At 44.9% G+C, this 13,580-nt stretch overlaps 1 protein-coding gene across 1 annotated transcript in view; it reads left to right on the top strand.

Annotated features, from left to right (window-relative positions):
- The window catches only part of fastk (Fas-activated serine/threonine kinase), a 104,749-nt gene that overhangs the window by 68,897 nt on the left and 22,272 nt on the right, over positions 1-13,580 (top strand). Inside the window, exons 5-7 of the mRNA XM_041190616.1 lie at positions 1,837-2,053; positions 3,894-4,053; positions 10,762-10,853. Of these exons, the coding sequence (XP_041046550.1) occupies positions 1,837-2,053; positions 3,894-4,053; positions 10,762-10,853 (469 nt within the window). The remainder of the gene's footprint in view (positions 1-1,836; positions 2,054-3,893; positions 4,054-10,761; positions 10,854-13,580) is intronic.

Here is a 13,580-nt window from a genome sequence, read left to right as displayed (position 1 = left end):
TGTCCTCGCACTACCTGTTGATATTGGGGTGGTAATAGTGTCCTCCACTGTGAAAACTGAGGCAAAATATTGATTAAGCGTCTCTGCCATTTCTACGTTCCCCATTATTAACTTTCCCGTCTCATCTTCCAAGGGACCAACATTCACTTTAGCTACTCTCTTTCCCCTTATATACTTGTTGAAGCTTTTGCTATCAGATTTTACATTTTGTGCTAGTTTTCTTTCATAATTTACCTTTGCTCTTTTTATTATTTTTTTAATAACCCTTTGTTGATCTTTAAAAGTTTCCCAATCTTCCAGCCTGCCACTGACCTATCCAATTTGGTATGCCTTAGTTTTTGCCTTTAAGTTATTTTTAACTTCCTTGCTTAGCCATGGATGCTTTTTCCCCCCTTACCATCTTTCTTCCTCATTGGGATATATTTTACATGGGAGGAATTGAATAACTCCTTAAATATCTGCCACTGTCCTACCTTATAGTCTTCCTGCCCAGTCCTTTTGGGCCAAATCTGCCCTCATACCTATGTAGTGACCTTTGTTTAACTCCAGAACACTAGTGGGAACTCAAGCTTCACGCTCTCAAACTGAATTTGAAATTCTATAATGTTATGATCACTCTTCCCTAGAGGATCCTTTACTCTGAGATTATTAATTGATCCCATCTCATTACATAAAACCAAATCCAGAATAGCCTGCGTCCTGGTTGGTTCCACAATTTATTGTTCCAAGAAACAATCTCTAATACACTCTATGAACCCTCCCTCAAGGCTACCCTTCCCAATTTGATTAGTCTGGACTATATACATATTAAAATCACCTATGATTATTGCCATGTCTTTCTTACATGTCTTTCTTGATATGTAAAAGTGGTAGCATGTATTTGCATTTTAATGGAAATTAGTTTGGAAATTTGTTAAAAGTTATGATGGTAGTAATTTGTAGTCATGTGTATATATATTTTAACCTGTGTAAATTAATAAAATGTTTCACTTAGTTCAATGTAAAACCTCAAGAATTGATGATCTGAGTCCTGAATTTAGAGTTGTATCTCAAACATAACACCTAAAATTATAGGTTATGACAGTTGTTTAAAGTTTCCCTCTGGGATTTTTAAATAACTCAGTTGTACCAACTGCTTCGGTCATTACAAAGGGGTCTCTGGGAGTCTGTGAAGATTTACAGGGGGTCCCCGGGAGTGTATTCATTACAGTTCAGAAGAATGAGGACCTCGTTGAAACGTATAGAATTCTGACTGCGATGGACTGACTGGATGCAGGGATGATGTTTTCTCTGGCTGGGGGGTCTCGAACAAGGGGTCACGGTCTCAGGACATGGGGTAGGCTATTTAGGACTGAGATGAGGAGAAACATCTTCACTCAGAGGGTGGTGAATCTGTGGCATTCTCTACTATAGAAAGTTGTGGAAGCCAGGTCACTGAATATATTTAAGAAGAATATAGATGGACTCTAAAGGCATCAAGGGGTATGGGGAGAATGTGGGAGTATGGTGTTAAGATAGAGGATCAACCATGATCATATTGAATGGTGGAGCAGGCTCGAAGGGCCAAATGACCTACTCCTGCTATTTTCTATGTTTCTATATTTACAGGGAGTTCCTGGGAGTGCAGTTATTCACAGGGACTGACTCTGATGTTGTCATTTAACAGCCTGATGTGGGCATTGAACCTGGGATATTATGTCTGTAAGGTATAACACATACTGCTCCCAGCTTGGACTGATGACAGTGACGCCTGGGCATTTCTTCTGGTTGTTGCAAGTTTGAAACCATGTATGACAGTGACTATGACAATTAACTTTGGGCTGTTTCATGTTGCAGGTAATTCAGAAGCTCGTCTTCCCCTTCAGTCGCATGAACTACAAACCTTCCAACGAAGCCAAGTTCTTTGAAAAGCTGGAATCAGTCCTGGAGATCAAAGCCATGAACTCACCCCTGGCCACGGTCAATATCTTCATGTCCATGTTCCAACTGGGACACTTCCCAGGGGCTATACTCGACCGAGTCTTCTCCACCGCTTTCATCAACAATGTGATGAGTATGAGACCCTTTGTAACCCCTGTAGGATCATGGGCATGAGGTCATACTCAGGGTGGTAGTGGGAAGGGGACAGTTAACAAACTATAGGGCGGATGTTGGAAAATGGCATACTCTCAAGGCACTGAGGTGTGGTTGCTCAACACCATGCAAAAAGCCAAAAACCAGTTAACCCATCAATCCCACTCCATTTAGACTCCATGACTGATTACACCTCATCCCTCACCAGTACCACCCCACTTAAGAGTCCTTGTCTATTCTGTCATGGACTCACCACCACCTTCTCAAGGGGAATTATGGTCGGCAACAAATTGTGGCCGAGCCAGCAACGGCCACACCTGTGAAAGGTGAAAGAAACCTCTCTCTCCTTGCACTAATTCAGCTCCCCTGGAGTCCGAGCATCATCTTTCTGCTGTGAACTTGAATTCATTGATTCGTGATCCCGAAATTGAGGAACTTTGAATTTCTTCCCCCATCTCCTCTGGATCACACTGGCATCCTGAGAGTAACTGTATAGCCCCCTCACTCTGGGGCCCTGAGAGTAACTGTATAGCCCCCTCACTTTGGGGCCCTGAGAGTAACTGTATAACCCTCTCACTCTGGGTCCCTGAGCGTAACTGTATAGCCCCCTCACTCTGGAGCCCTAAGAGTAACTGTATAACCCTCTCACTCTCGAGCCCAGAGAGTAACTGTATAACTTCCTCACTCTGGGGGTCCTGAGAGTAACTGTATAACCCCCTCATTCTGGAGCCCAGACAGTAACTGTCTAACCCCCTCACTCTGGGGCCCTGAGAGTAACTGTCCAACCCCCTCACTCTGGAGCCCAGAGAGTAACTGTATAGCCCCCTCACTCTCGAGCCCAGAGAGTAACTGTATAACCCCCTCACTCTGGGGTCCTGAGCGTAACTGTATAACCCCCTCACTCTGGGGCCCTGAGAGTAACTGTATAGCCCCCTCACTCTCGAGCCCAGAGAGTAACTGTATAGCCCCCTCACTCTCGAGCCCAGAGAGTAACTGTATAACCCCCTCACTCTGGGGTCCTGAGCGTAACTGTATAACCCCCTCACTCTGGGGCCCTGAGAGTAACTGTATAACCCCCTCACTCTCGAGCCCAGAGAGTAACTGTATAACCCCCTCACTCTGGGGTCCTGAGCGTAACTGTATAGCCCCCTCACTCTGGGGTCCTGAGAGTAACTGTCTAACCCCCTCACTCTGGTGTCCTGAGAGTAACTGTATAAACCCCTACTCTGGAGCCCTGAAAGTAACTGTATAACCCCCTCACTCTCGAGCCCAGAGAGTAACTGTATAACCCCCTCACTCTGGGTTCCTGAGCGTAACTGTATAGCCCCCTCACTCTGGGGTCCTGAGAGTAACTGTATAACCCCCTCACTCTGGGGTCCTGAGCGTAACTGTATAGCCCCCTCACTCTGGGGTCCTGAGCGTAACTGTCTAACCCCCTCACTCTGGGGTCCTGAGAGTAACTGTCTAACCCCCTCACTCTGGGGTCCTGAGAATAACTGTATAAACCCCTTACTCTGGAGCCCTGAACGTAACTGTATAACCCCCTCACTCTCGAGCCCAGAGAGTAACTGTATAACCCCCTCACTCTGGGGTCCTGAGCGTAACTGTATAGCCCCCTCACTCTGGGGTCCTGAGAGTAACTGTCTAACCCCCTCACTCTGGGGTCCTGAGAGTAACTGTATAGACCCCTCACTCTGGAGCCCTGAAAGTAACTGTATAACCCACTCACTCTGGGGTCCTGAAAGTAACTGTATAACCCACTCACTCGAGAGTCCCGAGTGGAACTCCAGTTGTTTGTAGCATTTTCTTTGTTTTTTCAGACAGTCCATATGGGTTGATTGTTCGCCGATACCTGTCATTACTTGATGCTGCAGTTGAGCTGGAACACCATGACTACAAGGGTCCTCGGCTGGAGGACAGGTATAAAGTGATGATGTTTGACCGTGTGCTGACTGCAGATGAAGTCAACAGGAAGTACAGGTCAGTGCTCGCTCTGAACTCCACTGGGAACATGATATTTTCCAGAACTTTAATTATTAACGAATCATTATACTACCATACTAGGCATTTCTGCACTCTCTCTCTGAGAAAACCAACATGAGGAAAACAACATACTTGTTGATGTTGTCTTTATGGATTTTAAGGAAGCGTTTAAGAAAATACCACATGATAGGCCGATTAACAAAATTATGATTGTAGGAATAGGATGGTAGACAATGGCATTCTCCAAGGGTTAGCGCTAGGACATTTGCTTTTTGATATAAAGATGACTTGGATATTGGAATACAGAGTAAAATTTCAAAATTTGCCATTGATACCAAACTTGGAAGAGTGGCAAACAATGAAAGTGATATCAGTCAACTGCAACAGGATATAGATTGGCTATCAGAATGAGTAGACAAGTGGCAGATGGAATTTAATACAGAGAAATGTGAAGTGATGAATTCGGCAGAAGGGATGGGGAGATGCAACATTGACTTAATGGTACGGTTCTAAAGAGTGTGCAGGGACAGAGGAACCCTGGGTGGGGTTGGCTTCATGCGCATCGGTTTTTGAAGACGGGAGGCATAATTGAGAAGGCCAAGCATATGGGACCTTGGGTTTTTTAAGTAGAGGTAGAGAGTCTTCTCCTTCTTAAGCTTTTGCTTGGGATCAAGGAATACTTGCCTGCACTCTGGTTCAATGGGTTCTAAGTTGACTGGTAAGCCCAATGCACGAAATGCAGACCCTGCCACATGTGGGAGAGGTGGTATTTGAAGGGTTGGGTAGATGGGTTGTTTGGAAGTTTGTGCACTTCCTCCAACTCCTCGACTTTGCCTTTGCCTTTGCCTCTGCTTATTTCCTACAAATTCTTTCAATGTGTTCGGTGCTTTCTTGGATGAGCCGTCTCCATTTTTAATGGTCACATGTCAGGGACTCCCATGAGTCAGTAGGAATGTTTGACCTCTTCAGGGATGCTTTAAGGCCATCGCTAAAGCTTTCCCGCTGTCCTCCTGGGAGTCTCCCGCTGCAAATTCCAAGTAAAGTAGTTGAATATTACTGAAAAAAAGAGACATGCTGTCTAAGCTTTTTGTCTTGCACTCATCAGGACAGATCGCAAGATTACGAACAGTAAAGGGAACAACAATTTATACTGCATGAGAAGAGAGTGCTGATTGGTTGGTAAGCAGACTCTGATTGGTAGAGGTGTTGCCTTGGAGAATGCAGCAGGGAACAGTTAACTGCCAAGCTTTTGTTCAAATTCAAGCCAGGCAAGTCAACTCTAATTGGTCAAGGTATTGCCATGGAGAATGATCCAGGGAATGGCTGTCCCCCAAGCTTTTGGTTAGTTGAAAAAGGTGCAATGCGTAGGCATGCTCCTTCTGTCTCCAAAGGACAGGACCTTGTGTGTGATATATGTGGCTTCTAGCATGAGTAAGTGAGCCACACTGTGAGCCTGACTGATAATTTTGGATTGATTTTCAGTGTATTCCTTAGCACATTCAAGATTGATTAACAAGCGTTGTCCAGTGGAATCATATCTAATGTTGGACACAATGTTTTGAGTTTGATACATTTCGCCAGTCATTGGGACGTATGTGGCTTACATACCTGGCATCACACCAGCACTGAAATTCATGTACTACATTACTCATTTGTGTGGTAGGCAGAATGTCTTTTTGGCTTGACGGCAGCTTCCTGCAGGTGGAAAATACCACTCGTGTTGTTACTGCATAGTAACAGCTTGAAATGGCTAGATTCACCCGTTGCTGAAATTTTTGAGACACCTTGCCCTTCCAGGGTAATCTGAGGTAGACTGGCACTTTTCAGGATCAAAACTGATGGCCTTAGGTCCATTCATGAGTTTGTGTGATATACAGTCAGCAGTGATCTGATCAGGGTAGCCATTACCCCACAGGATAGCTTTGATGTGCCCTATCTCAGCATCAAGCTTGGACAGTGATCAAATAGCTCAGGCCCCATTTACAATGTTGCCAGTAAGGCCAACCTTCTGGCGCCTGGATCTGTAGGAATCCCAACCGGTGAAGGTAGGCTTGTGGCAGACAACCCATTGGAAGAGTTCTCAACTAGCATGTCAAGGAAAGGGAGCTCACTTGACTGCTCCATTTCAAAGGAGCGCAGGATGGAGCCCATTAAGGTGTGTCAGGAAATTCTTACATGCAGTGTTGGTGAATCACTCCTGATGATTACAAGACAAAAAGCTTAGACAGCATGTCCCTTTTTCAACAATACTCGAGTTCTGTACTACCGAATGACTAAAGCAGTTGACTTGTGTCAGGCATACAAACGACATGTCCCGCCTGTTACAACCAAAGTAGATGTTATAGCTGAGCAAGCCAGATCCCAGGGGGAAACCTGTCTTGCTGATCATTAACCTTTTTTTTGTATTTTGAAAATGAGGAGGAAGAGCTACTGATCCCAAAAGCATAGAACCTCATTAACACCTTCAGGATTTTAAAAATTAAACAATCTATTCCAAAAGAGAAAAAACACAAGCATATAAGATTAAAGTTGCATAGATAAAACAGTCTCGCAGAACAACCCCCAAAAAAACCCACTTGATGAAAATACACAAGTAAACTATCTACTTGGCAACAACTTCCTTATAGATTTTTAACCATAAAAATCCAGTAATATTACCTAAAGCAGATTTGTTGTCACTTTAATTAAGATGTACTACACAACTCATCAAACAATTCCACTCAGATGTGGAAATCCAAATAGAAAGTTTAGAAACAAACTACATTCTGAAAACAAAGACTTTTCTGGCTTGAAACTGGGTGATTGCTCAAATTCCAAACTTTCACACCTCAGCCCACAGATTTAGTCTCCACAAAGCCACACACACAGCTACACATCTTGCCTTAAATATCTTTTTTCCCTTTCATCTCAGATTCCATTGTCCTCACACCTCTTTGAACTCCTCCTAATATAAAAATCTGCTATATTTTCCTATTGCTTCTACTTTCAAGTCAATAAAATTTAATATACCTTCCCCTGTTTTCTTATGAAACGTTTGTAAGTTGTGAAAATTCCTTGTCACTTCTAAACTTGCCTTTGAAATTCAACAGCTGAGAAACCAAGTCCCCATTTATAATACAAATTTAAAATCCAACCTGTTTACTTGTAACTCAAACACACCATAACCCCTCATTGCAAATGCAAGAACCTCATATCTTTACCCTCTTATCTCTCCATTCTCACAGACCAAGCTGTCTCTATTAAACTTCCATAGTTAAATGAATCATGCACACATACATACACACACCTTCCTTTACAGAAACCACCATAATCCCAAAACTATATTTTTAATAAATGGAGAAATGGTGTCGTAGGGGTAATGTTGCTGAATCAGTAATACAGACACCCAGGCTAATGCTCTTGGGGACATGGGCTCAAATCCCACCACGGCAACTGGTGGAAGTTGAATTCGGTTAATAGAACCATAGAACCATAGAACACTACAGCACAGAAAAACAGGCCATTCGGCCCTTCTAGTCTATGCCGAAATATTATCTGGAATATAAAGCTAGCCCCAGTGATGAGGACCATGAAACTATTATTGATTGTTGTAAAAACCCATCCGGTTCACTAACGTCTTTTAAGGAAGGAAATCTGTCATCCTCACCTGGTCTGGCCTACATGTGACTCCAGACCCACAACAGTGTGGTTGTTTCTTATCTTCCCTCTGAAGTGACCTTGGAAGGTCAGTTCAAGGGAAATTAGGGATGGGCAACAAATGCCGGCCTTGCCAGCGACACCCACATCCCATGAAAGAATGAAGAAAAAAATCATCTCACACCCACTGGAATTGGTTTTGGGATTAAATGATTAGCGCCTCAATGATGGGCATGTTTACTTGGAAGATGATGCTGCTGTTGGACTGCCTTTCGTGCCATTGTATTTGGCGAATCTTGCGAAGGCAGCACTTGTGGTTCCGTTGATTTAAGATCAAGCGTGATCCTGATAAATGTGGACTATTTTCCTTATGGGAGCCTCCAAACCACAAAATTCATCTTTGCCTCCAGTGTACCAGCTCAGCTTTCGGCTGACTGTGGAAAAGAGTATCTGAGGACCAGGATGTCAAACCCAAGGCTCAGGTCGTGGTTTATGGGCAGCGGTGATGTATTCCCCCCCACCCCCCCCCCCCCAACCACTCCTAGGTGCTTCAGACTTGGACAACGTACAGCAGACACCTCAGAGCATTGGAAGCATTGGATACAAAAGCGGGGAAGTTATAGAAAGCTCTGGTTAGGTCACAACTAGAGTATTGTGTCCAGTCCTGATCACCACACTTGCGAGGGTGCTTAGGAGATTTACCAGAATGGTTCCAGGGACGAGGGACTTTAGCTATAAGGTTAGGCTGGAGAAGTTGGGATTGTTCTTGGAACAAAGGAGATTTAATACAAGCGTACAAGACCATAAGGTAGACAGCCCTTATGGAGACCCAGTTCCATCTTCACACTGAGAGCACCGTCCTTATCCAGACAGAACCAGCAACTGAAAACTTGGTGTCAGTTAGGTGCTGCGGGCCATCATTAGCAGCTGAATTGTATTCAACCAGATACTGTAATCTCATGGCCCAACCTATCCCCCGTTCTACTATTACCATCAGGCCAGGGGATTAACTCTGATTCAATGAGGAGTTTTTTTTTCTATTAAATCTTTGGGATGTGAGTGTCGCTGGCTAGGCCAACATTTATTGGCCATCCCTAATTGCCCCTTGAGAAAGTGGTAGTGAACTACCGCCTCCTTGAGCGGCTGCAGTTCAAGTGGTGCAGATACACCCACAGTGCTGTTAGGGAGTTTCAGGATTTTGACCCAGTGACAGTGAAGGAACAGTGATATATTTCCAAGTCAGGATGGTGTGTGATTTGGAGGGGAACTTCCAGGTGGTGGTGTTCCCATGTGTCTGCTGCCCTTGTCCTTCCAGATGGTAGAGCTCACATATTTGGAAGGTGCTGTCTAAGGAGCCTTGGTGAATTCCTGCAGTGCATCTTGTAAATGGTACACACTGCTGATACTGTGCCTTGGTGGTGGAAGGAGTGAATATTTGTGGATGTGGTGCCAATCAAGTAGGCTGCTTTGTCCTGACTGGTGTCAAGCTTCTTGAGTGCTATGGGAGCTGAACTGATCCAGGAAAGTGGAGGGTATTCCCATGCAGTCCCACGACGCTGTTAGGACGGAGGTTCCAGGATTTTGACCCAGGGCCGGTGAAGGAACGGCCGATATATTTCCAAGTTAGGATGGTGAATGACTCGGAGGGGAACTTCCAGGTGGTGGTGTTCCCATCTATCTGCTGCCCTCGTCTTTCTAGATGGTAGTTATCATGGGTTTGGAAGGTGCTGTCGAAGGAGCCTTGGTGAATTCCTGCAGTGCATCTTGTAGATGGTACACACTAGATCATTGCAAGAATTCACCAAGGCTCCTGTTGGAGATGGTCGTTGCCTGATACTTGTGTGGTGCGAATGTTACTTGCCACTTATCAGCCCAGGCTTAAATCTTGTCCAGGACTTGCTGCATGCGGGCACAGACAGCTTCAGTATCTGAGTAGTTGTGAATGGTTCTGAATGTTTTGCAAATATCAGGGAACACCCTTACTTCTGACCTTCTGAGAACGTAAGAAATAGGAGGAGGAGGAGGAGGAGTAGATCATATAGACACCCAAGCCTGCTCCGTCATTCAGTATGGTCATGTCTTCTGCCTGAACTCTATTTTGCCGCCTGCTCCCTATATCCCTTGATTCCCGAGTGGCCAGAAGTGAGTCTGTGTTGGCCTTAAATGTATTCAATTCTGGTGCATCCATAAGCCTCTGGAGTTGGGAATCCCAAGGATTCACTTTGAATGAAGAAATTTCTCCTCATCCCAGAGTTAAATGATTGAACACTTATCCTTAGACAGAGCCCCTGTAAGTTGAGGCCAAGTAGGTTTTTCCCTTTTGTTGGTTCTCTCAGCACCTGTCATAGGCTCAGTCTGACAGGTATCTCCTTCATGGCTCAGCAGCAGTGATGCTTGTTTTTATTCTTTCCCGGGCTGTGGGCATCACTGACAAGGCCAGCATTTGTTGCCTATTCCTTGAAATCAGGCTGTGCATGACCTGTCTGAAGGCTGCAAGTATCAGTGAAGTTCTGCAGGATTTTAACTTTAATATCAATGGATTCCTTACTTATAGACTCCAGCGCACAAACGAAGCCATTTGGCCCATTGTGCCTGTACCACCTCTTTGAAAGAGTTATCCATTTAGACCCAATTCCTGCTCTCTCTCCATAGTTCTGCAGTTTTTTCGCTTTTAAGTTTTGCTTTTGTTTCCTATTTCTGTCACCTCTCCTAGCTCCAATTCGTCATCCCTCTGCACCTGCCCCCTCTATCTGCCCTACTACTTGAGGCTGTCCCTTCAACCCTCACCAACCCCATCCCATCCCAAACCCAGGCACTGGAATTCCCTCGCTGAACCTCTCCACCTCTCAACTCTCCTTTGTCTTTCCTTAAATCGCTCTCTTTGATCCCTGGTCACCTACTAACGTTATGACCAAACCTTGACATCGGTTTTTACTTCCTACTCCCCTGTGAAGAGCCTGGTGATGTTTTCCTGTGTAAAAGTTGCAATATAAATACAAGCTGTTATTGTTGCTTTTATGTTTCACTGAAATATGACTTTCGCTTAAACTCACTTCTTGTGTTTTCCAGTTACAAAGGGCTGGTGGCTGAAGCTTTGAGACAGCTGATTGGGGATCAATGTTACAAGCAGGATGAGATCCTTCCCCCAGGGTATTACACAGGTAAAGGCCCATTTCAAACACAATGAGCTGGCTTCCTTTCAGTCGCTCTACAGAACTCAAATGAAAAGCCTGTTAATTCTGCTACTCAAGTGCAGGGTGTAATGTGGTGTGTTCTCGAAGTTAGTGCTCATTAAAGATACAGACACTCTGACACCAGCTTTGGGATGCTCTGAGTCAAGGTTGTGGTTGAAAATTCTCCTCTCAAACACTGAGGTTCATCAGCCAGACCACCACTCCTGGTACCAAGGGAAGGCCCCGCTTTTATTTTTATTATTCATTTACAGGCTTCGCTGGCTGGGCCAGCATTTATTACCCATCCCTAGTTGCCCTTGAGAAGGTGGTGGTGAGCTGCCTTCTTGAACCCCTGCAGTCCATGTGGTGCAGGTACACCCACAGTGCTGTTGGGGAGGGAGTTCCAGGATTTTGACCCAGTGACAGTGAAGGAACGACCGATATATTTCCAAGTCAGGATGGTGAGTGACTTGGAGGGGATCTTCCAGGTGGTGGTGTTCCCATCTGTCTGCTGCCCTTGTCCTTCTAGATGGTAGTGGTCATGGGTTTGGAAGGTGCTGTCTAAGGAATAGTTAATTCCTACAATACATCTTGTAGATGGTACACACTGCTGCTGCTGTGTGTCTGTGGTGGAGGGAGTGAATGTTTGTGGATGTGGTGCCAATCGAGCGGGTTGCATTGACCTGGATGGTGTCAAGCTTCTTGAGTGTTGTGGGAGCTGCACTCATTCAGGCAAGTGGGGAGTATTCCATCACACTCCTGACGTATGCCTTGTAGATGGTGGACAGGATTTGGGGAGTAAGGAGGTGAGTTACTCGTCGTACGATTCCTAGCCTCTGACCTGCTCTTGTAACCACAGTATTTATATGGCTAGTCCAGTTTAGTTTCTGGTCCATGGTAACCCCCAGGATGTTGATAGTGAGGGATTCAGTGATGGTAATGCCATTGAACATCAAGGGGCGATGATTAGATTCTCTCTTGTTGGGGATGCTCATTGATTGGCACTTGTGTGGTGCAAATGTTACTTGCCACTTATCAGCCCAAGCCTGAATATTGTCCAGGTCTTGCTGTATTTGGACATGGACTGCTTCAGTATCTGAGGAGTCACGAATGGTGCTGAACATTGTGCAGTCATCAGCGAATGTCACCACTTCTGACCTTATGATGGAAGGAAGGTTGTTGATGAAGCAGCTGAAGATGGTTGGGTTGAGGACTCTACCCTGAGGAACTCTTGTATTTATGTCCTGGAGCTGAAATGACTGACCTCCAACAACCACAACCATCTTCCTTTGTGCTAGGTATGACTCCAACCAGTAGAGAGTTTTCCCCCTGATTCCCATTGATTCCAGTTTTGCTAGGGCTCCTTGATGCCGCACTCGGTCAAATGTGGCCTTGATGTCAAGGACAGTCACTCTTCACCTCAGCTGGGGATTTCAGCTCTTTTGTCCATGTTTGAACCAAGTAATGAGGTCAGAAGCTGAGTGGCCCTGGTGGAACCAAAGTGGGCGTCAGTGAACAGGTTATTGCTAAGCAAATGCCATTTGATAGCACTGTTGATGACCCCTTCCATTACTTTACTGATGATGGAGAGTAGACTGATGGGGCGGTTATTGGCTGGGTTGGATGTGTCCTGCTTTTTGTGTACAGGACATAACTGGGCAATTTTTCATATAACCGGGTAGATGCCAGTGTTGTAGCTGTACTGGAACAGCTTGGCTAGGGGCGCGGCAAGTTCTGGAGCACAAGTCTTCAGTACTATTCAGACCCGCTGTCAGTGGTTCATTACTGAGTGAACGCTGCACTGTCGGAGGGTCAGTACTGAGGGAGTGCCACACTGTTGGAGGGCTGGTACTGAGCAAGTGTTGCACTGTTGGAGGGTCAGTGCTGAGAGTTTCCTGCACTATCAGAGCTGCCATCCTTCAGATAAGACATTAGCTAATTCTCCATCTTCACTCTTTGCTGGACATAGTTCCTGTGGCACTATTTGATGAAGACCAGAAGAGTTGGCATGACCAATGTGCATCTCTCAAGCAACACCATTTAAAATATATATATAATCTGGTCATTTTTACATTACTGTTTGTGAGAGCTTGCTGTGAGAAAATTACCTGTCATACTTCCCTACATTATAGCTGTGCTTGCATTTCAAAAATGCTTCATTGTCTCTGAAACACGTTGGGCTGTACTGAGGTTGTGAAAGGTGCTAGAGGAATGGATGTTTTTCCAGCCTGTGTCCTGGTTTCTCTGCCTATTACTGATGATTTTCTGACTGTTTTTGGATTTTTTTTTAAGGTGTCACAGAAAAGGAATTTAGATAGGTGACTCACTACAAATGCGCTGGCTTCTGACCATACATTCTTGCTATCACGTGATTTCCTCATTCTCCCTCTGTAACATCACCCGAGACTGCTCCTGTCTCTGCTTATCTGCTGCTGAAATGCTCATCCACGCCCTTACATCCGAACTCGACTGCCATTCAGTCTTCCCAACATTTAGTTGAAAGAAATTTAAGACCATAAGATGTAGGAACAGAAGTAGGCCATTCGGCCCATTGAGTCTGCTCCCCCATTCAATAAGATCATGGCTGATCTGATCATCTTCAACTCCACTTTCCTGCCATTTCTCCATAAACTTTGATTCCCTTACTGATTAAAAATCTGTCTATCTCAGCCTTGAATATATTTAATGACCCAGCCTCTACATCCCTTTGCGGTA

This window comes from Carcharodon carcharias, chromosome 6 (assembly GCF_017639515.1).
Source record: "Carcharodon carcharias isolate sCarCar2 chromosome 6, sCarCar2.pri, whole genome shotgun sequence".
Lineage (NCBI taxonomy): Eukaryota > Metazoa > Chordata > Chondrichthyes > Lamniformes > Lamnidae > Carcharodon > Carcharodon carcharias.
The sequence above is the reverse complement of the archived record's forward strand: the minus strand, read 5'-3'. Positions and strand labels throughout refer to the sequence as shown.